Source organism: Nerophis ophidion, linkage group LG11 (assembly GCF_033978795.1).
Source record: "Nerophis ophidion isolate RoL-2023_Sa linkage group LG11, RoL_Noph_v1.0, whole genome shotgun sequence".
Taxonomy (NCBI): Eukaryota; Metazoa; Chordata; class Actinopteri; order Syngnathiformes; family Syngnathidae; genus Nerophis; species Nerophis ophidion.
This window is the reverse complement of record NC_084621.1, coordinates 44,744,478-44,771,576: the sequence shown is the minus strand read 5'-3', so window position 1 is coordinate 44,771,576 and position 27,099 is coordinate 44,744,478. Positions and strand designations below refer to the sequence as shown.

The window sequence follows — 27,099 nt, the reverse complement described above, 5'->3', positions numbered from 1 at the left end:
GAGTTGGAAAATTGTGTTAGATGTAAATATAAACGGAATACAATGATTTGCAAATCGTTTTCAACCCATATTCAGTTGAATATTAGATTAGATAGTACTTTATTTATTCCTTCAGGAAAATTAAATGCTACAAAGACAACATATTTGATGTTCAAACTGATAAAAAAATTTTTTTTTTTTTACAAATAATTATTAACTTTAGAATTTGATGCCAGCAGCACGTCACAAAGGAGTTGGGAAAGGTGGCAATAAATACTGATAAAGTTGAGGAATGCTAATCAAACACTTATATGGAACATCCCACAGGTGTGCAGGCTAATTGGGAACAGTTGGGTGCCATGATTGGGTATAAAAGCAGATTCTCTGAAATGCTAAGTAATTCACAAACAAGGATAGGGCGAGGGTCACCACTTTGTAAGCAAATTGTCGAACTGTTTCAGAACAACATTTCTCAACGAGCTATTGCAAGAAATTTTGGGATTTTACCATCTACGGTCCGTAAAATCATCAAAAAGTTCACAGAATCTGGAGAAATCATTCCACGTAAGCGATGATATTACGGACATTTGATCCCTCAGTCGGTACTGCACCGAAAACCGACATCAGTGTGTAAAGGATATAACCACATGGGCTCAGGAACACTTCATAAAACCACTATCAGTAACTACAGTTGGTCGCTATATCTGTAAGTGCAAGTTAAAACTCTACTACACGAAGCCAAACCCATTTATCAACAATATCCTGAAACGTCGCCGGCTTGGCTGGGCCCGAGCTCACCTAAGAAGGACTGATGCAAAGTAGAAAGGTGTTCTGTGGTCTGACGAGTCCACATTTAAAATTATATTTGGAAACAGAGGACATGGTTTCCTCCAGAACAAAGAGGAAAATAACCTTTGGGATTGTTATAGGCGCGAAGTTCAAAAGCCAGCATCTGTGATGGTATGGGGGTGTATTAATGCCCGAGGCTTGGGTAACTTAAACATCTGTGAAGGCACCATCAATGCTGAATGGTCCATACAGGTTTTGGAGCAACATATGTTGTCATCCAAGCAACGTTGTCATGGACGCCCCTGCTTATTTCAGCAAGACAAGTGTTACAAAAGCGTGGCTTCCTTAAAAAAGAGTGCAGGTACTTTCCTGGCCAGCCTGCAGTCCAGACCTGTCTCCCATCGAAAATGTGTGGCGCATTATGCAGCGTAAAATACGACAGCGGAGACCCGGACTGTTGAACGACTGAAGCTCTACATAAAACAAGAATGGGAAAGAATTCCACTTTCAAAGCTTCAACAATTAGTTTCCTCAGTTACCAAACGTTTATTGAGTGTTGTTAAAAGAAAAGGTGATGTAACCCAGTGGTGAACATGCCCTTTCCCAACTACTTTGGCACGTGTTGCAGCCATGAAATTCCAAGTTAATTATTATTTGCAAAAAACAAAAAAAAGTTTATGAGTTTGAACATCAAATATCTTGTCTTTGTAGTGCATTCATTTGAATATGGGTTGAAAAGGATTTGCAAATCATTGTAGTCCGTTTACATTTACATCAAACACAATTTCCCAACTCATATGGAAACGGGGTTTGTAATTAGTTACAATGGTAATCTACGTCACAGTAGCTCAGACGAGGCACCAAGCAGTGTGGGCGGGAAGCGTTTCCACAGACGTGAAAGGAGATTTTCACAAAGTTCTAAAGCTTAATGATATATAGCAGTGGTTCTCAAATGGGGGTATGCGTACCCCTGGGGGTACTTGAAGGTATGCCAAGGGGTACAAAAGATTTTTCAAAAATATTCTAAAAATAGCAACAATTCAAAAATTCTTTATACAAATATTTATTGAATAATACATTCATATTTTGTTGAAGTAAGTTCATAGACTGTGAAAAGAAATGCAACAATGCAATATTCAGTGTTGACAGCTAATTTTTTTGTGGACATGTACCATGAATATTGATGTTAAAGATTTCTTTTTTTATGAAGAAATGTTTAGAAATAAGTTCATGAATCCAGACGGATCTCTATTACAATCCCCAAAGAGGGCACTTTAAGTTGATGATTACTTCTATGTGTAAAAATCTTTATTTATAATTGAATCACTTGTTTATTCTTCAAAAAGTTTTTAGTTATTTTTATATCCTTTTTACAAATATTTCAAGAAAGACCACTACAAATGAGCAATATTTTGTACTGCTATACAATTTAATAAATCAGAAACTGATGACATAGTGCTGTATTTTACTTCTTTATGTCTTTTTTTTCAACCAAAAATGCTTTGCTCTGATTAGGGGGTACTTCAATTGAAAAAATGTTCATAGGGGGTACATCACTGAAAAAAGGTTGAGAACCACTGATATATAGAATAGAATAGAAAGTACTTTATTGATCCCTGGGGGAAATTCAGCAAATATCAGATATATCAGATTGTAGGTGGATTTATTATGTATCCTTTGCGTTAATATTTCACTGTTTGTTGCATTTTTGTTGCGTTTCACTTGATTGTAAAATATGTCGATTGAAACGAGATGTGACATTCATGTGTTGTCAATATTCAGTGTTTTATCGTTCATAGAAAAAAATTAAAATTCCATTCCGTTTTTTAAAGCGGTCTGTCATAACGTTTTTAGCATTCAATCAGACATTATTGTGACGTTTTGTATTAGTGTTCCTAAAAACAGATATACCGGCCCCCAGACACATTGTTTTCTTTAAATGTAGCCCTCGAGTCAAAATAACTGCCCAGGCCTGGACTAGAGTAAAAAGAGAGAAAGGAATTAACCTAACAAATAACCAAATCAAACAAGACATTTGGTTCTATTCTATAAACATCTTTATGTACACAATCCTGATATTTATCAAAAGCCTATTTTAGGCCACAGCAAGACCGCAGAAACGCTAAATTTGAATCACCTGTCCTCCATCTCTCAAGACAGTCACAATCCGTGGGGATGATTGTGTAAATATGTGACTGTGTTTAAATAAAGTGCATGAACCACAATGACAAGAAGTCAATGCTCCCTGTTGTACGCCAGAAGCAGCAACAGCAAATTATAGAAAACCCAGCAGGATCGTCTCAACAGAGCCATTGTGTTGTAGTCATTCAGGGGCGGGTTGCTGTTCACTGGCATTTATTTCTAACCACGAGCTAAAAATATCCACCTACATCTTAGGAATAACAACCACCGTGGTAGTTTTGTGTGGAGAACATCAAATCGAACCAGCAACTGATTGATGGGACAAGACGGAGAACCTTTTCTATCAACAAATCCAATTATCCTTCTCTTGTATCACCAGTATAATTGATATTAAAAAATGTGCTGTTTTTAAAAACAGAAATAACGAATACCCCTGCTTTGCCTGGTTGCCATGTTTATTTCCGTATAGCACGCATTGGCAATTTAAAAATCGAATGGACAGGATGGGCGGAATTCAGACAACAAAAGCAGCTAACCAGAGAAAACTGTTAAGAAAAACATAGTTTGGAACCTCCATAGTCAGCCCTTTTCTATGTTGCAGTATGCTCCATTTGAATTTTTCAGACGTAAATGATACATGTTTTATTTTTTCCTTTGGCATTACACACGACGCTAAAAAATCTGTCAAAATGTTTTAGTACGACTTTGGTAAGCGTTGAATCCGCACAGCTTGGTGGATTGTCGGCACATTACGCCCAGCGTAGTCAGACGTACTTTGCTTCAACATACAAGTATTATTATGGTGTGTGTGTATAAGGACCCCAAAATGGCACCTATTGGGAGACTTTATTTAGCGTTTTGGTTCGACCTATTGTGCAAAACCAACCTTTCTTACCTTTTGGTGTCATGATTTGGCAGTTCTACTGCCGCGTGTCTGCTTTTGGACTATGGGGCGAAGCCACCTTTGCGCACACCTGATACACACATTTCCTCCTAACTATTTAAGCTCTCCAGTTCACTCACTCAGCGCCAGTTCATTCCTGATGCTTCACCCTTCCAGTCGAGTTCATCTCATATCTCATCTACTCTGGCTCTATTTCTGCTCCTTGTTCCTGTGGCCTTGATCCAGTGCTGCTGTGTAGTTGTTTGCTTGTTTCTCTTCACACCTTTTCAAACCAATCCAATCAACTTTTTTTATATAGCACATTTTAACAACAAAATATTTCCAAAGTGTCGCACAACAATATTAAAAACAATATTCAAATATTATCCTGGGCTCCACCAATGACTGAATAAAAACAAAACGATAACAAATAAGTACATATAAAACTAATATAAAATAAATATAATTAAACACGATTTTAAAGGGTAATACCAATCAAAACAATAAATAGAATAACATTTTTAAAACACAGAGGACAACAGAGGACCACACAACTCACGTAGTGTAAAGAGCTAGGGAATAAAAGTGGGTCTTAAGACGAGACTTAAAACACTCCACAGTGGGAGCAGTTCGAACATGGAGGGGCCAAGTGTTCTAGAGCTTAGGGCCAACCACGTTGAAGGCTCCCCTGGTTTTAAGTCTCGTCTTGGGCACCACGAGCTGGAGCTGGTTCTCGGACCTCAGAACACGTGAGTGATTCCCATTCTCCCACACCTTTTGTGTACGTCCTGAGTTGTTTATCCTTACTCCTTTTTGAGTGCGCTTTTTGTTATCACTTTTATTCTTTCTTCTCTGCTTTGGGGTCCTGCTAAGGCCGATCGTGACATTTGGTGCCTGCTGTTGTGTATTTGGGATCTGCATAAGTCCCGAATATTTGGGCGCATCCGTCATTGTAATACACTTTGTCGTCAAAAAGCTCCTTCTTCATCTCTATCCTCTTGTTGTGGGGCATTCATCCTCCGCTGTTGCCATTTCTAATACAATGTAGCGTATAGTTCTAACTTGTATCTGTCAGTTGATTACCATGTTAAATGATGTGGCAGACTACGTTAAATGAAGTGGCAGACCACGTTAAATGATGTGGCAGACCACGTTAAATGATGTGGCAGACTACGTTAAATGATGTGGCAGACTACGTTAAATGATGTGGCAGACCACATTAAATGATGTGACGGACTACATTAAATGATGTGGCAGACCACGTTAAATGATGTGCCAGACCACGTTAAATGATGTGGCAGACCACGTTAAATGATGTGGCAGACCACGTTAAATGATGTGGCGGACCACATTAAATGATATGGCAGACCACGTTAAATGAAGTGGCAGACCACGTTAAATGATGTGGCAGACTACATTAAATGATGTGGCAGACCATGTTAAATGATGTAGCAGACCATGGTTAATGATGTGGCCGACTACATTAAATTATATGGCAGACAACGTTAAATGATGTGGCAGACAATGTTAAATGAAGTGGCGGACAACGTTAAATGAAGTGGCGGACAACGTTAAATGATGTGGCGGACCACGTTAAATGATGTGGCAGACCACGTTAAATGATGTGGCAGACTACGTTAAATGATGTGGCAGACTACGTTAAATGATGTGGCAGACTACGTTAAATGATGTGGCAGACTACGTTAAATGATGTGGCAGACCACGTTAAATGATGTGGCAGACCACGTTAAATGATGTGGCAGACCACGTTAAATGATGTGCCAGACCACGTTAAATGATGTGGCAGACCACGTTAAATGATGTGGCAGACCACGTTAAATGATGTGGCAGACTACATTAAATGATATGGCAGACCACTTTAAATGATGTGGCAGACCACGTTAAATGAAGTGGCAGACCACGTTAAATGACGTGGCAGACCACGTTAAATGACGTGGCAGACTACATTAAATGATGTGGCAGATCACGTTAAATGATGTGGCAGACTACATTGAATGATGTGGCAGACCATGGTTAATGATGTGGCCGACTACATTAAATTATATGGCAGACAACGTTAAATGATGTGGCAGACAACGTTAAATGACGTGGCGGACAACGTTAAATGATGTGGCGGACCACGTTAAATGATGTGGCAGACTACGTTAAATGATGTGGCAGACTACGTTAAATGATGTGGCAGATCACATTTAATAATTTGGCAGATTATGTTAAATGATGTGGCCGACTACATTAAATGACATAGCAGACCACGTTAAATGAAGTGGCAGACTACATTAAATGATGTGGCAGACTACATTAAATGACGTGGCAGACTACATTAAATGATGTGGCAGACTACATTAAATTACGTGGCAGATCACATTAAATGATGTGGTAGACCATGTTAAATATAGTGGCAGACTATATTAAATGATGTGGCAGACTACATTAAATTATGTGGCAGACCACTACAAATGATGTGGCAGACTACATTAAATTATGTGGCAGACCACATTAAATGATGTAGCAGACCACATTAAATGATGTAGCAGACCACATTAAATGACGTGGCAGACCACAATTAAATGAAGTGGCAGACCACTTTAAATGATGTATTAGACCACTTTAAATGATGTGGCAGACCACAATTAAATGAAGTGGCAGACCACTTTAAATGAAGTAGCAGACCAATTTAAATGATGTGGCAGACTACGTAAAATGATGTGGCAGACTACGTAAAATGATGTGGCAGACCACAATTAAATGACGTGGCAGACCACTTTAAATGATGTAGCAGACCACTTTAAATGATGTGGCAGACCACAATTAAATGATGTGGCAGACCACTTTAAATGAAGTAGCAGACCAATTTAAATGATGTGGCAGACTACGTTAAATGATGTGGCAGACCACATTAAATGATGTGGCAGACCACTTTAAATGATTTGGCAGACTACATTAAATGATCTGGCAGACCACTTTAAATGATGTGGCAGACCACTTTAAATTATGTGGCAGACCACTTTAAATTATGTGGCAGACTACATTAAATGATGTGGCAGACCACTTTAAATGATCTGGCAGACCACTATAAATGACGTGGCAGACCACTTTAAATGATGTGGCAGAATACGTTAAAGGATGTGAGAGACTACATTAATTGATGTGGCAGACCACAATAAAATGATGTGGCAGACCACAATTAAATGAAGTGGCAGACCACTTTAAATGATGTGGCAGACCACAATTAAATAATGTGGCCGACTACATTAATTAATGTGGCAGACCACTTTAAATGATTTGGCAGACTACATTAAATGATCTGGCAGACCACTTTAAATGATGTGGCAGACTACATTAAATGATGTGGCAGATCACATTAAATGATGTGGCAGACCACTATAAATGTCGTGGCAGACCACTTTAAATGATGTGGCGGAACACGTTAAAGGATGTGAGAGATTACATTAAATGATGTGGCGGACTACATTACATGACGTGGCAGACCACTTTAAATGATGTGGCAAACCAATTTAAAGGATGTGGCAGACCACAATTAAATGATGTGGCAGACCACAATTAAATAATGTGGCCGACTACATTAATTAATGTGGCAGACCCCATTACATTAAATGATGTTGTGGGCCAGATAAAATAAATTAGCGGGCCAGATCTGGGCCTCTGGCTTTGAATTTGACACGTTTGCCGTATTGTTTACAACAAACTCATCAGTGGTATTAATAAGCACCATAATTATCTGGCCGATATGAGGAATTATGACATCATACCGATAAATTACTATTTAAAACTATTTTAAATATTCAAAAAATTGTTCAGATAACCGATAAAAAATAATAGTGCTTCAATGATGCAAGATAGGCGGGTCAGGGTGAGCAAATCCAGCCTTCCTTTCCTCATACATTTTAAACAACATGTTTTAAACAGCCTGCCGTAAACGCCCCAAACAAACATGGCTTTGATCGCGTGGTAGTGCTTCACTGTTTCAGAGAAAACATTTTGTGTGCTATTTGCACCAAATGTACTGCAAATATTTTGCCAGAACGGAAAAAAAACTTCATCCTCCTCCAACACATCAAACCTCATCAGTCACATAAAAGACCAGCATCGCTGCAACTGTGTTTTGGAAGCCTGCTAAACAAATCCACCTGCAAAGAAAAGTGTGTACAAACCAAAGTTACATCTAAATAGCAAAAAATAGACATGAATAATTTGTTGGTATCACTCTTGAGAAACAAGAAATGTGTTTTTCTCTCCTTTCTCTTATAACTACTTATTTATCGAATTTATGTATTTTTACATTTGAGTTGATGGTAATTGTGATAATAGAGGTAAACATTAATATTGGTTACTAATATTGTTATTACTTTTATTTTTATTATAATTATAGTGTAGTAATGGTCATTGTCAATACAATAGTAGTACTGTTTACGTCACTAATTAGTTTTTTATAAATACTTATATCAAATTTGTATGTACTGTACTGTGGTGATATGATCAGGTTTGGAAAAAAAATTAACAGGATGTTATCTGTAACAGTATTGGCTTAGAAAAGAACATTTTGTGCATCACTAGTCTTAATGCTGGCTGAGCAGTTTGTTCTTGAACTAAGCATATCAATTAATGTCCCATTCACTTCATTTAGAAGTCTACCAGTATCTTGGAAGAGAGAAGTTCCACGCTGGAAAAAAAGGTGTTTGGAAACATTTTGTTCATTACTCGACCATTTCCATCTGTCCTTCCTCTTCCTTTTTCATCTTATCTATTTCTAGATATTGCTTGGTTGTAAATAGATCCACACCTCCTGGGTAAACCATGTAACTCCAAATGGAGTACACCCAGGAAAGAAGAAAAAAGATGACGGGGGGGGGGGGGGGGGGGGGGGGGGGGGGCATTTAGAGAAAGTACACACACTGTAAGGTAGGTAGATATACAGTAGTCACCGAAGTAAACATTTACAGGTTTGCAGAAAATATATCTCAACATGAGAATCAGGTGTACATTATTTTGTAACTGGGGAATTGGCATTCATGATATTGTAAAAGTGAAGGCAGCATACACACGCACTAACATGCTGCTATCTCTCTAAAGCACCGGCGCTTATGCCAACAGAGGAGGATCAATTTGGCTGCAGGTACAAATGAACTCCCTCTTTCCAGCCCCTATCATCCTTTTCATCTATTTGCAATCTTCGCATTCGCATCACTTGTCACAGTGAATGCAGCGGCTGGAAAAGAGAAGAGCAGCGATAGTTCTTACCCTCCTTCAAATATTCGGACACGAGATGTTTCGCTTTGTTTTGAGGTGGAAGGCGCCTCTTTTTCTCTGGTTGCTTTATCCTCCTCCTGTTCGGGCTGGTGATCTGTTCCATCAGTGGAGGGACTGGCTGTGGTGGGATGGACCTGCACCCGAGACACAGTAGACAAACACACTTAAAATACATTGTTTACACTCGCCACTGGTTTGAAATAACACGATTGTCCGACACCAGTAAGGTGTTGGGTGTTTATTTATACTTGAACAATAGATAAGCCTCCAGCTAGGGGACAGCAGTGCTCAAACTAATTAATAGGCTGCCTGTTCAACCTAGTTGCCTAAACTGGCCCACCACATGATTTATGTGGCCCGACACATTATTTTTGATTGCCCACCACTTTATTTTACATGACCGGCTAAGTAATTTTATGTAGCCTGTAACATAATTTGTATGTGGTCCGCCACTACATTTTATGTGGGCCACCAAATTATTTTATGTCGCCCACCACTTTATTTTATGTGATCGGCTAAAGTTTTTTATCACGTTTTTTGATGCAGCCCACCAAATTATTTGATGTCGCCCACCAATTTATTTTATGTGGCAGACTAAACTATTTTATGTAGCCTGCCACATCATTTTATGTGGCCCGCCACATCATTTTATGTGGCCCGCCACATCATTTTATGTGGCCCGCCACATCATTTTATGTGGCCCGCCACGTTATTTTATGTCGCCCACCGCTTTATTTTATGTGATCGGCTAAAGTTTTTTATTACGTGATTTTTTTTATCACGTTTTTTGATGCAGGCCACCAAATTATTTGATGTCGCCCACCAATTTATTTTATGTGGCAGACTAAACTATTTTATGTAGCCTGCCACATCATTTTATGTGGCCCGCCACATCATTTTTATGTGGCCCGACACATTATATTATGTGGTCCGCCACATCATTTTCTCTGGCCCACCAAACTATTTTATGTCGCCCACATTATTTTACGTGGCCGACTAAACTATTTTATTTAGCCTGCCGCAACATTACTTTATGTGGTCCACCAAATTATTTCATGACGCCCACCACTTTATTTTACATGACCTGGGGTTTTTTTTTTATGTAGCCTGTCACATCATTTTTATGTGGTCCGCCACATTATTTTATGTGGGCCACCAAATTATTTTATGTCCCCCACCACTTTATTTTATGTAGCCTGATGAATTATTTAACGTAGCCTGTCACATCATTTTTATGTGGCCCGCCACATTATATAATGTGGTCTGCCTCATTATTTTATGTGGCCACATCATTTTATATGGCCCGCCACGTTATTTTATGTGGGCCACAAAATTATTTTATGTCGCCTACCACTTTATTTTACCTGACCGGCTAAATTTCTTTATGTAGCATGTCATATCCTTTTTGTGGCCCTCCACATTATTTTATGTGGTCCGCCACATCATTTTATGTTGCCCATCAAATTATTTTGCCGCCCACCACTTTATTTTATGTGGCCGACTAAACTATTTTATGTAGCCCGCCACATCATTTTATGTGGCCTGTCACGTCATTTTATGTGGGCCACCAAATTATTTTATGACGCCCACCACTTTATTTTACGTGACCGGCTAAATGTTTTTATGTAGCCTGTCACGTCATTTTATGTGGCCCACAATTTTATTTTATGTCGCCCACCACTTTATTTTATGTGGCTGACTAAAATATTTTATGTCGCCTGCCACGTCATTTTACATGGCCCGCTACATTATTTTATATGGGCCACCAAATTATTTTATGTTGCCCACCACTTTATTTTACGTGACCGGCTAATTTTTATTTATGTAGCCTGTCAAATCATTTTTATGTGGTCCGCTACATCATTTTACGTGGCCAACCAAATTATTTTATGTTGCACACCACTTTATTTTACGTGGCCGGCTAAACAATTTTATGTAGCCTGCCACATCATTTCAAGTGGCCCGCCACATTATTTTATGTGGGCCACCACATTATTTTATGTGGGCCACCAAATTGTCTTATGTTGCCCACCGATTTATTTTATGTGGCCGACTAAAAAACTTTATGTAGTCTGCCACATCATTTTATGTGGCCCGCCACGTTATTTCATGTGGGCGACCAAATTATTTTATGTAGCCCAACATTTTATTTTATGTGACCGGCTACATTTTTTTATGTAGCCTGTTACATCATTTTACTGTGGCCCGCCACTTCATTTTATGTGCCCCACCAAATAATTTTATGTTGCCCACCACTTTACTTTACCGGCTGAATAATTTTATGTAGAAAGTAACATCATTTTTATGTGGTCCGCCAAATTATTTTATGTGGCCAACCAAATTATTTTATGTCGCCCACCACGTTATTTTACCTGGCGGACTAAACTATTTTATGGAGCCTGCCACATAATTTTTTGTGGTCCGCTACATTATTTTATGTGGTCTACCAAAGTGTGTGAATGGGCGAATGTGGAAATACTGTCAAAGCGCTTTCGGCTCCTTAAAAAGGGGTAGAAAAGTGCTATACAAGTACAACCCATTTACCATTTACCATTTTATGTCGCCCACCACTTTATTTTACGTGACCGGCTAAAAATTTTTATGTAGCCCGCCACGTCATTTTAAGTGGCCCACCAAATTACTTTATGTCCCCCACCACTTTATTTTATGTAGCCTTATGTAGCCGGACACTTTATTTTAAGTGTCCGGCTGAATTATTTAATGTAGCCTGTTACATCATTTTATGTGGCCCGCCACGTTATTTTATTTGGGCCACGAAATTATATTATGTCGAACACCCCAGTGAACATTTTCACTTACAGACTGTTGATTATCTTGTATAATTAAAATGGGTGTCCGGATCTGATATGAATATCAGATATCTTCCCGATATCAGCACTTGTAAAATGTCCAATATAGGTTCCGACATAAGCAGCCCTGCAGCATTCACTCGTATAGAGCTGGACAGCCAGTTAACATCTAAATGTCCTTCAACAAAAACCCACTTTTCTTGAATTTTAGTCATTTACAAAAAGTTAACATTGAAGCAATATTGAAGCAACACAACAGCACTCAGGCTAGACATACATAATAAGTGTACCTAGTTCATCCATCCATCCATCCATTTTCTACCGCTTATTCCCTTTCGGGGTCGCGGGGGGCGCTGGCGCCTATCTCAGCTACAATCGGGCGGAAGGCGGGGTACACCCTGGACAAGTTCAGTCCTTCTCAAATAGTGTTCTCGGGCACATGCTTTTTTTTTTTGTCGTACCAGAATATGATAGCGCATGTGAATTCTCCCTGCCCACTGGGTGTGAGTTTTCCTTGCCCTTTTGTGGGTTCTTCCGAGGATGTTGTAGTCGTAATGATTTGTGCAGTCCTTTGAGACATTTGTGATTTGGGGTGAGAAAAGACCGGTATGTGGTTTACTTTAATGTTAATAAGCTTACAATGTTATGCAGCGGTAAAGTTATAAAATAAAAAATATATATATATACTATTGGGGGGGCGGCAAAATATTTTCTTCTCCCAAAGGGGGGCGTAACAGAAAATAATTGAGAAGTACTGGCCTAATTGAACAATATTTCATTCTAAAACAACACATTTGTCAATATAAACAAGTGCTAAATAATGATAGTTGCATGTTACTTAAGGCAGAAGCGTATTCCAAAGAATCCAGTAACAAATATGTCTGCATTATTCAACCTAATGTCTCATGAGCTTAGGAATTATTGTAGCCACGAGGTCTCGCCCAAAAAAACAAATTACCACTCCACTTTAACTTAAAATCAACTTAATTCCATTCAGGAGAGTTGATTATGAATAGTTTTGTGTTTTTCATTTCTACAATTGTTCTCTGTTTGAATAATATCAAGTGTTTAAACCTTATTTAACATCCCGCACTACAAAATAATAACGGAATTACGATTCCTGCCGCCTGTATCAGCCAGCACTTAAAGCGCCACTAATGGGATGTAAAAGAAAAGTTGTATTGGGACACACTTCATAATGAATGTAACGCTTTGAACAGATGAACAACAATATATGTTTATTTTTCAGGCTGATAAGAATTTAAACTGTAACTATCCATCCGTCCTTTTTCTACCGCTTGTTCCTATCAGGGTCACGGGGGGTGCTGGAGCCTATCTCAGCTGCATTTGGGCGGTAGGTGGGGTACACCCTGGAAAACTAGTTGGACTTGTTCAGCCATTAAAGTACAATTTATGTTGATTTCAAGATAAAATATAAACTTTTCTTTGATGACAATTTTTGTGGAAAACAGTTTTTTTACATCATAACATTGCATAAAATGTTTTTTTTGTATATTGTTAGTGTTTTTTTTTCATCATATGAAGCCATTATTACGTGAACATAAGTATTTTGTATGTTTGCTTAGACATATACAGTGGGGTAAACAAGTATTTAGTCAGCCACGAGTGTGCAAGTTCTCCCACTTAAAATAATGACAGAAGTCTGTAATTTTCATCATAGGTACACTTCAACTATGAGAGACAGAATGTGAAAAAAAAATCCAGGAATTCACATTGTAGGAATTTTAAATAATTTATTTTTAAATTATGGTGAAAATAAGTACTTGGTCAACCATTCAAAGCTCTCACTGATGGAAGGAGGTTTTGGCTCAAAATCTCACGATACATGGCCCCATTCATTCTTTCCTTAACACCGATCAATCGTCCTGTCCCCTTAGCAGAAAAAAAGCCCCAAAGCTTGATGTTTCCAGCCCCATGCTTCACAGTAGGTATGGTGTTCTTGGGATGCAACTCAGTATTCTTCTTCCTCCAAACACAACGAGTTGAGCTTGTACCAAAAAGTTCTATTTTGGTTTCATCTGACCACATGACATTCTCCCAATCCTCTGCTGTATCATCCATGTATCCATTTTGGTATAAACTCAACTTGTCGTGTTTGGAGGAAAAATAATACTGAGTTGCATCCCAAGAACACCATACCTACTGTGAAGCATGGGGGTGGAAACATCATGCTTTGGGGCTGTTTTTCTGCTAAGGGGACAGGACGATTGATCCGTGTTAAGGAAAGAATGAATGGGGCCATGTATCGTGAGATTTTGAGCCAAAACCTCCTTCCATCAGTGAGAGCTTTGAATGGTTGACCAAATACTTATTTTCCACCATAATTTACAAATAAATTCTTTAAAATTCCTACAATGTGAATTCCTGGATTTTTTTTTTTTTACATTCTGTCTCTCACAGTTGAAGTGTACCTATGATGAAAATTACAGACCTCTGTCATCATTTTAAGTGGGAGAACTTGCACAATCGGTGGCTGACTAAATACTATGTTGCCCCACTGTAAATCACTTTTCTAGAGTCACAGTGATGGCTGTAAAAAGGTAGTTTTATGTTTCTAGTGCTAAAACGATCTTTTCGGCTGGGTTTTATCCATTTGTCCTGAAAAAATATCACACAATATGTTGAAGTTACAATAAAGAGGTTTCTATATGGTATTAATCCTTATTTGCCGGTCTTGTAGCGTGTGTCATTGGTTTTACCTCTGAGACTCGTGGAGCGCTACTACTTGAAGGGGGCTTTTTGATTTTGTCTGGATTTGGAGCCATGGCGATGGTGTAGGTCTCTGAGCAATGCTTCTGTTTGGAGCACAGCAGAGACAAGGACACCTTAGTGCTGATGCCTGGCAAGTTTGGGTTGTGTCCGCTGACACTCCAGGTGGAATAAACTGAGGTGCTACTGTCCCTCTGTGCGCTCGGGTTGGGTTTGACATAGTTCAGGTAGCACCAGTTGACAGAGGTGGACGTTTGAAGGCTGGGGTATGAGCGGGTGTTTGGTCTCTCAATCTTCTTCTCTTCAACATGATGTTGCTCGTCTTTTTGACTTCTCACAGTTGATTCTTCTACCTGTTTCTCCTCCCTTGTATGCTTCCCTTCTGTTTTTACAGTTGTAGTCTCAAGCGGGTCTTTTTTACTTTCAATCTCTTCCAGTTGTTTCCCAGCAGCTTTACATCCTCCTCCCCTGTGCACCATTTCCTCTATATTATCCGCTTCTTTTCCAGATTTGTGTTGTTCCCCCTCCTCTTCCTCTTTTACTCTTTTCTGGTGACGCTGAGCTTCAGTACTGAGCTCCAGACTAGCTGCAGGTGAGAGCATGCGTTTACTCCCTCCAGGGCCAAGTGGACCGTACCCCTCGATTGATGGTGACATACCCTCTCCGGGAACAAGCAGTGGAGGGAGACACTTAATGTCTGGGGAGGGGACTTTCAGATAAGACCTCTGTAACTTGCTCCTTTCTACTTGGCCCACAAGTGTCATGGCCGTACAAAAAATGGGCTCCTGCGGACAAGCAGAAGTGAGGATCTGGGACAGGGTGGTGTACATTGCACGAGCATTGGTAGGGATATGGGTTTGGAGGCGGACTGGCACCACCAGGGACACTGCTGGTGTAAGCTGTGCCACACAAGTGGCAATTACAGGCCGCGGGTAGGGGTAAGAAATTGCAACAAGAGACTGCTGGGTAAGGTCAAAAGACGTAGACAAGGTTCTTCCATCTGTAGAAGGAGCTATACAAGCATGTGAGGAATGTAATGGAGGGGAAGGCAAGTGCAGAGACTGGCTATCAGTAGTCCTGGAGGGAAATTGGACAGGAACTAAAGCAGGAAGGTGATGGAGCTGTATACCCAACTGTTCACCCATGTGGATCTGCATTGGGTGTACAGGTTGAGCGATGTGTGAATGTAAAAAGCTTCTGTTAATAAACTGTGTCGCCGGCAATCCAGGAGGGAATGTTGGTTGGCCGCTTAGATGTGGAGGAAGCACATCTCGTGGCTGTAACAGCTGCAAGACATTCTCTGTGTCCTCTGGGTGGAAAGGGGAAATTGAGTAAACCAGAGGGTGGCTCAAGTGAGAAGGACCAGGCTTCGGACTGTCTGCTCTAGATAGCTGACTCATGCCAACCCCCTCCTCTTGCTCAGGTTCCCCTAAGGTAGCATGCTTTACAAGGAGACACTTCCTCCGTTCTTTCCAGGATGATGCTGACTGCTGAGATGACAAGGAACCAAAGTCAAAAGATTTACTTCTGGTTTCTGAGACCTGCTCTGTTTTTTGAGGGGCCTGTTCTGAAGCTGAACGCCGCATCTCCTTGTGACTTTGATTGTGTTGATGGGAGGGGGATGGCACGGTCAACATTTGGGTGCTTTGGCTACTGGAGCCCCAAAGGGCAGGTTCAGTCCTTGCTGCATCTTCGAAAGAAGCGGAAAGACTTGAAGTGTGGGACATGCTGCTCTCCTGACTAGGACTGCGCGGCAGAGACACAGACTCAAAGCTTGACTCCCCTGAGGACTGCGCCATCTCAGCTAAGCGGAGTCTTTTCTTCTTCGGGGGCAGTTTCTCTGCAGGGAGTTGGGCCAGAGTCTGGCTACGTTGTGGCCACTGGAACTCCTCCACTCTTTCTGCCTCCTACAATAGACAACACTGTCAAACTGTGCAAGCTTTACAAAATTCTAATAGCTATAAATCAAATCAATCTACCTTACAAGACGATGCTGTTACTGTTGGCGACAAAGACGTCATGTCAGCATCAGGCTCCACTGTAACAAATATCTCTGGAACTTGGATGTTGTGCTGGCGGATGAGGCGTGATGTAGAAGGTTTTGGATGGGGTTGTTGTGCTTGTTGAGCTTCCTTGACATCTGATACCTCACTTTCCATGGAGATTGTCTCCTGCTTTTCAAAGGAGCTTGTGTGCTGAATGACAGACACCCCTTTTCTCTCTTGCTGCTGTTGTCCCGACTCAGTCTCGACAGAAACACCTAAAATGTTGATGCACAATACATGGTAAATGGTAAATGGGTTGTACTTTTTCAAGGAACTCAAAGCGGTCTGACACTATTTCCACATTCACCCATTCACACACACACATTCACACACTGATGGCGGGAGCTGCCATGCACGGCGCTAACCAGGACCCATCAGGAGCAAGGGTGAAGTGTCTTGCTCAAGGACACAATGGACATGACGAGGTTGGTAGAAGGTGGGGATTGAACCAGGAACCCTCAGATTGCTGGCACGGCCAATCTCCCAACTTCGCCACGCCATCAACAATACACAAAATCAACAATACACAAATCATTTCACTGCCTTGTCAGCAATAGTCTACAAAAAACTATGATCCAAATTTCATAAGAATTTGGTAGGATTCCATAAAAAAACAAATCAACTCAAATTAGCAGAGGATTTTCCTTACAAAGTAAGGATACTTCAAATAGTAATTTTAACATTAATATCTTTTATGATAATAGTATACCATAACTCTATTCAGATTTTGCTAAATTACAACTACTGTGAGATAATTAATTGTGGCATGTAAACCATACCACGTGTGATGTGTGTTGCTGCAGTACTCAATTTTTAGGAATGTAAGTTGTAAAAAATATGTTATTTACAGACATTAGGGTTTTTATTTTAATGTAGCAAAATGCGAGCGCACCTGAGAGTGTCTGGTTGTGTCCTTGACTTGCCACTGGTAGGAGGACTGCAGACCTCTCTGACATAGCTACGGACCCAGGACTAGGTAGATCCTCTTCTATACTCTCTTCTTTCCTCCTTTTCCTTACAGCCATGGCCAGGGCTCTAAATTTATAGTGCATCATCATCTGGGGCCGATCCTCTCTGCAGGTCTTACTTGCATCGCTGCTCTCTTGTACCAGTGTTTGCTGCCCTGTGCACATGGCTGTATGAGCCCTGTAGTTGTCACTATTCTGGAAATGTCTCCCACATACTTTGCATTCAAATGGGCTCAAAGTACTTTGCGGTGGTTGTTGTTGTTGTGGATGCCTAACACCGTCTCTGCCTTTGACTGAAGAACAGGAGTTGGGCGGTGTCTCCTCCAACATAAGCTCAGCTCCCAGAGGAACCTCTATGGCAGGTTGGCGCCTCAGCATACGATGGGCATGAACAATGTTAATCTCTGCCGCCGAAGCCTGCTGCTCATCAAAAGACTGGCAGAGACGATAACCTCTGGTGGACCTGTTTCCAGACACAGAGAACTCTTGTTGGCTGGTAGACGATGGCATCGAGCGGCTTCTGAGCAAGGGGGCTGTTGACGTTTGGGTAGCTGATGGATCTTTTTCGTGATTGTGTGGATGTCCCAAACCACTGGGACCAGGGGCTTCTCCCTTTGAATCAAATGTGTAGGCGTCTTTTTGGGTAGTCAATTTGGGTGATTCAAAGCTGCTTTTCCTTGACAGAGAGGAACGTCGAGGCTTTACGCTGTCAATCTCACTGGTGTCTACCACTGCTTCATTGATAGTGATGAGCTTTGTAATGTGTTCTATTACTTGGGTTTTGGGTACAGAAAAAGAAATACTCTTATCATCTGTTCCAGGCAGTGCAGAAAGGGGAGAATTAGAATGCTGGGGATGTGAACTCCGCTGCTGCCCTCCCATCCTCCCATATTTCCCAAGAATTATTTCTGCGTAGGTTTTGGCACTAGCGCTCGGAGGACTAACTTGGGACAGGTCAGTGCTGCCAGATCCAGAAAAGTATCCAGACTCTGTGCTGCCTTTACTGCCAGGGCCAAGAGACGAAGATGAGGTGGAGAGAGACAAAGGAGGGTCATCAGGAGAAGCCATGGGTCCACGTTTTCTTTCACTAAGTCGCAGCGCCAGCCTTTGCTTGACAGCTTGAGAATCTTCAGGCCTCTGGCACTCTTCTGACCCCTCGGGCAACTCCTTACCACCTTTTTTCTGTCGTGCCGAAATCTCCTTTGAAGATTTTCTGTGTTGGCCTGTCTCGTCTTCTGACTCTGTACTTTCTCCTTCTGTAGGCTCCTCAGGATCTTCTCCAATACTACGGCAGTCTGGGCCACTAGAACTGGGCTCATCACGACTGGACACAAGACCTGCTTTAATGCGATGAGCATGGGACTTGCGGTGCTTGTACAGGTTACTCTTGGTCTTGAAAGAAAAACCACAGGGAGCACAAGGATAAGGTCTTTCTCCTGTGTGGGAGCGAATGTGTTTCTGAAGAACACTTGGCTTGGCACAAGGACGGCCACAATAAGTGCACACATATTTCCCTAGTTTCGGTTTTTTTTTCTCTCCTTTTCTAGGAGAGCTCACCCCTTCTTTAGTCTCTTGGCTTGACTGAGATGGGATCCTGTGACCGTGCTCAACCTGGGTGGAGGATGTAGAAGGAAGAGATGAGATTGATGCAGATCCTGAAGAGAAAAGGCTGCCTCCTGAAGGACCTGGTGTGTCCGTTTGCTGCCATGCTACTGCTTGCTGTTGTAACCGAAGAAGATCAGCACGTTTTGGCTGGCGATTCTGCAGTCGACCCAAAGCTCTGTGTACAGGACGTGGGTTAGAGGGCTGCTGGGGCTGCTGCGGTGGACAAGACCCAAGTGGGGATTCAGCTGTCACATGCTGCTGCTCTTGTCTTCCAGAGCGCTCCCCATCAGCCGAATGGCTGGGCTCGGCCTCCATAGAGTGAGGAGGAGGCCTCACAGATGCATAAGCAAGGGCCCTTGGAGCCTCATGGGTGTAACCGCATGGCAGCAGGGAGGTCAGAGACAAGGAGTTGTGGACAGTGATTGTAAATCCCAACAAAGGGCCTTTTTCAGTGTGGGCCTTAAGTTATTCAAGAGGACCAAGTGAGGCATTGTTAAAATGTGCCCTGTAGCAGCACTGATGAAGGTAAACATGGATCATCTCTCAGTGTACAGCAATGCTTCTGTCCAGCTGCAGCCATCCTAACAGCCCGCTCAAGATCTTCTCCGCGTTTATTTTGCTGGTCCTCAATTGTGTAGTCAGGTCAATTGCTGAATAGTCTAGAGCAAAACAGGACGAACAAACATGAGATAATGAGATATTAGATCAGGACACTGATATCAGACTCTCTCAACGACAGCCAGGTAGAAAAATGTACAATTATTAGTCAAAGTTACTGACAGAACTTAAAATATTTTCAGGAGTACTTAACAAAAATTAGGGCAACAACCAGAGCCTACTGATGATTTTATGAACATTTAATTTATGTTGGTAAGGAGAGAAACCATTTCCGCATTTAATAAACTAAATTGGTTTAACAATGATTAGTGTTTAAAAAAATATCCAAGATGGATTATCAATTTGATTCATAAGATGAACTTTACAGAAACTCGTGATTAAATGTAAAATCAAAAAATGCTGATTTAAAATTCCCAATGACCTCAGCATACTGTAATTCTAAACTTGTATTAATAATTAAGATATGAAGAAACAACACACAAAATTGGATCTGTATTGACTGTTTAAGCACCACCAACATTTTGAAAGTACCAATTTGGTAATAGTAACGGTTGAAATGTAAACAATACCCATCTCTATTACTAACCATTGAGTGGCCTACTCAGCAGTCCAGGTCTACACAGGCCACATCCACAGGACAAGTATCAAACAGGAGACAGCAGCATTACAGCACAGAGTCAAAGCAAAAGATTGCACTAATCTGATCTGGCACTGAAGTTTAAGTGAATAAGTGGAGGGGGTTGTTTTTATTTGGATCAGTGGACTTAACTGCAAGTAGGGTTCAGGCTATGCTACTGATAACAACCAGCAGTTCCAGAGTCAAAGTGTACTTTGTAAAAACCTTTCAGGTATAACCCAACCACCCAATACCACTACAGAGATGACTTGATATGGAGGTAAGGAGACTTGCTTTAGAAATATGTTTGGCATTTGCCACAGTCTAACTACCAGGTAAACTCAGGTGTAGATACTGTAGATCAGGGGCCACCAACCTTTTTGAAACCAATAGCTACTTCTTGAGTACTGATTAATGCGAAGGGCTACCAGTTTGATACACACTTAAATAAATTGCCAGAAATAGCCAATTTTCTCAATTTACCTTTAATAAATAAATCTATGTATACATATATTAAAAAATGGGTATTTCTGTCTGTCATTCTGTCGTACATTTTTTTTCCTTTTACGGAAGGTTTTTTGTAGAGAATAAATGATGAAAAAAACACTTAATTGAACGGTTTAAAAGAGGAGAAAACAGGAAAAAAAATGAAAATTACATTTTGAAACGTAGTTTATCTTCAATTTTGACTCTTTAAAATTCTAAATTCAACCGATAAAAAGAAGAGAAAAACTAGCTAATTCGAATCTTCTTTTAAAAAATTTAAAAAAGAATTTGTGGAACATCATTAGTAATTTTTCCTGATTAAGATTAATTTTAGAATTTTAATGACATTTTTTAAATAGGTTAAAATCCAATCAGCACTTTGTTAGAATATATAACAAATTGGACCAAGCTATATTTCTGACAAACACAAATCCTTATTTCTTCTAGATTTTCCAGAACAAAAATTTAAAAAGAAATTTAAAAGACTTTGAAATAAGATTTAAATTTGATTTTAAAGACTTTCTAGATTTGCCAGAATATTTTTTTTGAAATTTTAATCATAATAGGTTTGAAGAAATATTTCACAAATATTCTTTGTCGAAAAAACAGAAGCTAAAATGAAGAAATAAATTAAAATGTATTTATTATTCTTTACAATAAAAAAAAATGTATTTACTTGAACATTGATTTAAATTGTCAGGAAAGAAGAGGAAGGAATTTAAAAGGTAAAAAGGTATATGTGTTTAAAAATCCTAAAATATTTTTTGAGGTTGTATTTTTTCTCTAAAATTGTCTTTCTGAAAGTTATAAGAAGGAAAGTAAAAAAAATAAATGAATTTATTCAAACAAGTGACGACCAAGTCTTTAAAATATTTTCTTGGATTTTCAAATTCTATTTGAGTTTTGTCTCTCTTAGAAATAAAAATGTCGAGCAAAGCAAGACCAGCTTGCTAGTAAATAAATAAGATTTAAAAAATAGAGGCAGCTCACTGGTAAGTGCTGCTATTTGAGCTATTTTTAGAACAGGACAGCGGGCTACTCATCTGGTCCTTACGGGCACCACGTTGGTGACCCCTGCTGTAGATTATTGTAAGAGGCAATGCTAATCCATGCTGGGAATGGGCAGGCTAATTGACCTAATCAAAGTAAAAAAACTGCTGCTCAGCAAATCCACATTTCCTGAAAAACTGACAACCTATGCCTATGCATGTATCATCAATGTGTAGTCTCGCTGTACTTTAACATTCAGCCACAAAACACAGCCAGCCAATCTCATATTGGGAGAGTGGAACGAGGTAAGGTATAGACAACATAAAGGGGCCTGGTAACATTAATGTCATGAATAAAAAGGAAGAGAAAGCCTGTGACCTGCTAGAAGAGAAATGAAAGACTCAATGACCCAATGAATGACTAAACAGGCTCATCAAAAGACTGCAGTTTATGACAAGGAAGCATAGACAGTTTTTTTAATGAGCCTCAGTTCAGCACCCTCCATATGTTTGGAGAACAACATTCAGCCTTCATTAGAGTCTGTTTAGGGCGCAAGCAGAACAAAAATGATAATCTTGCTGTGTTACTCTAAGAAGTAACTTGTCAGATCCTAGAGAACGTGTACCCCACTAGGAATTAGAATCTTCACCACTGAGGTCCATGCAAAAATATGGAATGTAGAAACCCCGTTTCCATATGTGTTGGGAAATTGTGTTAGATGTAATAATAAACGGAATACAATGATTTGCAAATAATTTTCTACCCATATTCAGTTGAATATGCTACAAAGACAACATATTTGATGGTTAAACTGATAAAAAAATGTTTTTTTGCAAAAAAACATTAAATTTAGAATTTGATGCCAGCAACACGTGACAACGAAGTTGGGAAAGGTGGCAATAAGTACTGATAAAGTTGAGGAATGCTCATCAAACACGTATTTGGAACATCCCACAGGTGTGCAGGCTAATTGGGAACAGGTGGGTGCCATGATTGGGTATAAAAACAGCTTCCCAAAAAATGCTCAGTCTTTCAGAAGAAAGGAGGGGGCGAGGTACACCCCTTTGTCCACAACTGCGTGAGTAAATTGTCAAACAATTTAAGAACAACGTTTCCCAAAGTGCAATTGCAATGAATTTAGGGATTTCAACATCTACGGTCCATAATATCATCAAAAGGTTCAGAGAATCTGGAGAAATCACTCCACGTAAGCGGCATGGCTGGAAACCATGCCGCTTACGTGATGATCTCTGGGCCCGAGATCATCTAAGATGGACTGAAGCAAAGTGGAAAAGTGTTGTGTGGTCTGACGAGTCCACATTTCAAATTGTTTTTGGAACTATTCGACATTGTGTCATCCGGACCAAAAGGGAAGCGAACCATCCAGACTGTTATCGACTCAAAGTTCAAAAGCCAGCATCTGTGATGGTATGGGAGTGCATTAGTGCCCAAGGCATGGGTAACTTACACATCTGTGAAGGCACCATTAATTCTGAAAGGTACATACAGGTTTTGGAACAACATATGCTGCCATCTAATTGCCGTCTTTTTCATGGACGCCCCTGCTTATTTCAGCAAGACAATGCCATATGGAAATGGGGTTTGTACTTTGGGTGAGGAAATTCTGGGATTCTCTGCTTAAACGGCTGCCCTCGCGACCCGACTTTGATTAATCAGAAGAAGATGGATTATCTTGCAAATTTAAAGTATCAGTATCAACATTGATAGGACCAATACTGCCAGTATAACTACTTGGTATTGGATCAATACCCATATTGTATTATCCCCCAAAACTAATGTAATTTATTCAAACAAGAGAATGATACATCTTAACTACATTTTAACAGAAATCTATATAGAACAATGGTGAACATAACATTGGCAGATATTAACAGTAAATTACAAAGTAGATTAATAATAGTTTTGAGAAAATAATACAAATCAAAATGATGTCATATGTTACTGCATTTGTCAGCAGGTAAATTAGGAGACTGTGTAACCTGTTTTGAAATGGTTCTGTTATCATTTACTTACAAAATAATATATTGTGATATATATCGCAATAGCCTCCAATATACATTGAGATATATATTGTAGGCCATAGTGTTGTGATATTTGGTACAGTACAAACACATTCAACAAAAGCATGGTGATACTTTCTTATTTGTTCTATCCTCTGCCTTCACCTAGACAATACAGTTTTTGAATGGTGGCCATCACATCTTAAAAAAAAATGGTATGCTATTTATCCTGTCCAAATTCCAAACGATTCTAGAGTGAGATCTTCTGCGATGAACGTAGTCAAATCTACACCAGCAAAATCTCACCCATGTTTTTTGCAAACAACAAGGTGGGATATTATGGTTCAAAATAGATTTTCCGTATGTGGAAGACATGGATGTGTAAACAAAATATAAGTGGGAGAGACCACGTATAAGTAAAATCGCCTCAACTCCCTTACTCTAATAAAAGTTCTATCATAGCTTAAATGTAATAATGCCACATAGCTGTTGATGCCGCCCTTTAAACAGGGCGATTAGAGGGTTTTTAGGGTTAGGGAGAGCGCTGCTTACATTATTCATGGACGTCTAGTCAGCCGGCTCAAAGCAGGGGAAACACAGTGAAGGGCTTTGCCAGAGAGATGGGGGGGAAGGAATGTCTGAGCGGAGTCTCCATGATGCCAAAACATACACTTGCACACACACATACAGCATGTATACTGCGTATAGTACAACCCTCACAAGGCCCGTTTTTAATTTGGATGTGTCAGCCAATGTGCTGCAACGTCCTGGGATGACCTTCTGCCTCGGTTTGATCCGGAGTTTTCCTTTTTCTTCATGCTCATGCCACAAAAATGACACGTTATCAATGGTGCCTTTCAGATAGTGCCTAATGGACGTGACTGGCACATGCCGACATTTAATTGAGTCACTAATAAACGTGCTACACAAATTCTCCCTTGCAACAAGTGGCACCAATTATTTATGCTTGTATTGGTTTGTTTGTGTATAGAAAATATATATTTTTAATTAATTTCACATTTTATTGTCCTTATATCTATACTAGTACATACATATATATATATATATATATATATATATATATATATATATATATATATATATATATATATTTGTAAATTTAATTCAATATACATTTCTCAATAGGGTAAGGAGATATATAGGTCATGTATTACACATTTTCATGTACTGTAGTTTTATGTATCCTAATATAGTTAATTTATATATATATTTATGTAAGTGATTTAATTAATTTTAATTTCTTGATTTGGCAAGGTGGTGAGAATCCTTACATAAAGCAAATAAATATATAAGTCATGTAATAATTGCACATCATATATCATGTCATTCATATACTGTTGTTTTATGTTTACTAATATATTCATGATATATATATATATATATATATATATATATATATATATATATATATATATATATATATGTATGTATATATGTCTAATTTAAATTTTCTCAATTTGGTAAGGTGGAGAGAAACCTCACAGAGAAAAAAATTACATTTTCATATACTTTAATGATGTTTAAATATTTAATTTAAATACATTTGAACTTTTCAATATGTTAAGGTGGAAAGAAACCTCATACGGAGCAAGTACAAAACATATACGTCATATACATGGAAATAATATAAAAAATATATAAATGAACGATGTAAAAAAAATTTTCCATGATAACATTTTCGAAAAAGGTGGTGATAATCACATTGTGCAAATAAAAATATATAGGTGATGTATTAATTGCACTTGTTCATGTACTATAGTTTCACGTATACTAAAATATTGAATTATCTATATATTTAATTGAATTCATTTTAATTTCTCAATATAGTAAGGTGGTGAGAAAATTCTCACAAAGCAAACATTTCATAATCACATGTACTTTTGTCTATACTAATATATTTGATGTATCAATGTTTAAATATTTATTTTAAATGTATTTTAATTTCTCAATCTGTAAGATGGTGAGAACCCCCATACAGAGCAAATAAAAAATATATGGGTTGTTTACAGAAATAATTAAAAAAAAAAGTATTTAAATGAACTGTGACTGAACTGTGATGCAGGTATTTCCGGGGAGCCCTGGCACGCAGATGTGCTCTACCACACACAAACATGCACACCTACACACTAGACACACACACACATCACATCACCGCTCCTTTGTCGAGTCCAAACATGCACTCTATTTGTAGAGCCGTGCGGCAAATAAAACAAACACTTAGCTCACCTCATCAATACCCCCATGTATTCACGCGGCTTGTTATGACAGATACCAATATGGGCTAAACAATAGATTATGTTGTGCCCTGAGGACAGATAAACTCTCTTAAGTGCTTTTTAAAAAGCTGCTGTCACCCCCTTCACCTCCCCAAACACATGCCTCTTTCTCCATATTCTCTCTCACTGGTGGTAGCCTGGTGCCGGTTTCCATGGAAACAAACCTACTCTGAGCAACGGCAGATGGAGACGGAGCTCTAGGTCTAAATTTATCTCCCAGCATCCTCTCTGACTACAAACACACACTGGCAGCAGGAAGTGAGGAAGGGGTAAACGCCAGGCCGATGCACGGATTGACAAGCTGAAGTGACCTTTGACATCCACCCCGTTGCGTGACAGCCGGTTGATGAGTGTGTGTAACACTGTCTGGACCAATGCAGCGTACAGTAGATGCTGAACTGACTTTGTCAGTCAAAGTCAAGCCTCACTTCTTTGCAAAGTTAACTGAAGAAACACATGGCTTCAAGCAAAGTATATGTCAAACATGAACAAATCTCTCCTTTGCTCAGGGAAGCCACTTAAGTCAGTGGGTCCTTCTGAAGGAACAGCATACCAGAGGCCCTCGGTCAGTCTCTATCTGCACTCCACAGGATGCTTTGGGAAGCAAGGTCTGAGACCAGAGGCTTTTTGACAGTCCTTTCAATACTGGCCGCTAAATTCAACACAAGAAGCACAGCCAGGTAAAATGCCAAGAATCCAAGTTATTTCCCCAGAGGTGTATTATATGATGTCCAAACTTGAGTTTGCATCATTTTTTTTAGAAACAAATTAAAAAAATATTGCTTTCAACATTGCGATGATTGTGTATATTATCTAGAGCTGCCAAAGTTT

At 39.5% G+C, this 27,099-nt stretch overlaps 1 protein-coding gene across 3 annotated transcripts in view; it reads right to left on the bottom strand.

Moving 5' to 3' along the window:
• The window catches only part of LOC133562159 (transcription factor HIVEP3), a 166,403-nt gene that overhangs the window by 28,882 nt on the left and 110,422 nt on the right, over positions 1 to 27,099 (bottom strand). For all 3 annotated transcript variants that reach the window (XM_061916084.1, XM_061916083.1, XM_061916082.1), the window contains 4 exons: positions 17,560 to 19,899; positions 16,602 to 16,882; positions 14,613 to 16,529; positions 9,074 to 9,216 (listed from right to left, as the gene is read on the bottom strand). In XM_061916084.1, the coding sequence (XP_061772068.1) occupies positions 9,074 to 9,216; positions 14,613 to 16,529; positions 16,602 to 16,882; positions 17,560 to 19,555 (4,337 nt within the window). In that variant the 5' untranslated portion in view covers positions 19,556 to 19,899. The remainder of the gene's footprint in view (positions 1 to 9,073; positions 9,217 to 14,612; positions 16,530 to 16,601; positions 16,883 to 17,559; positions 19,900 to 27,099) is intronic.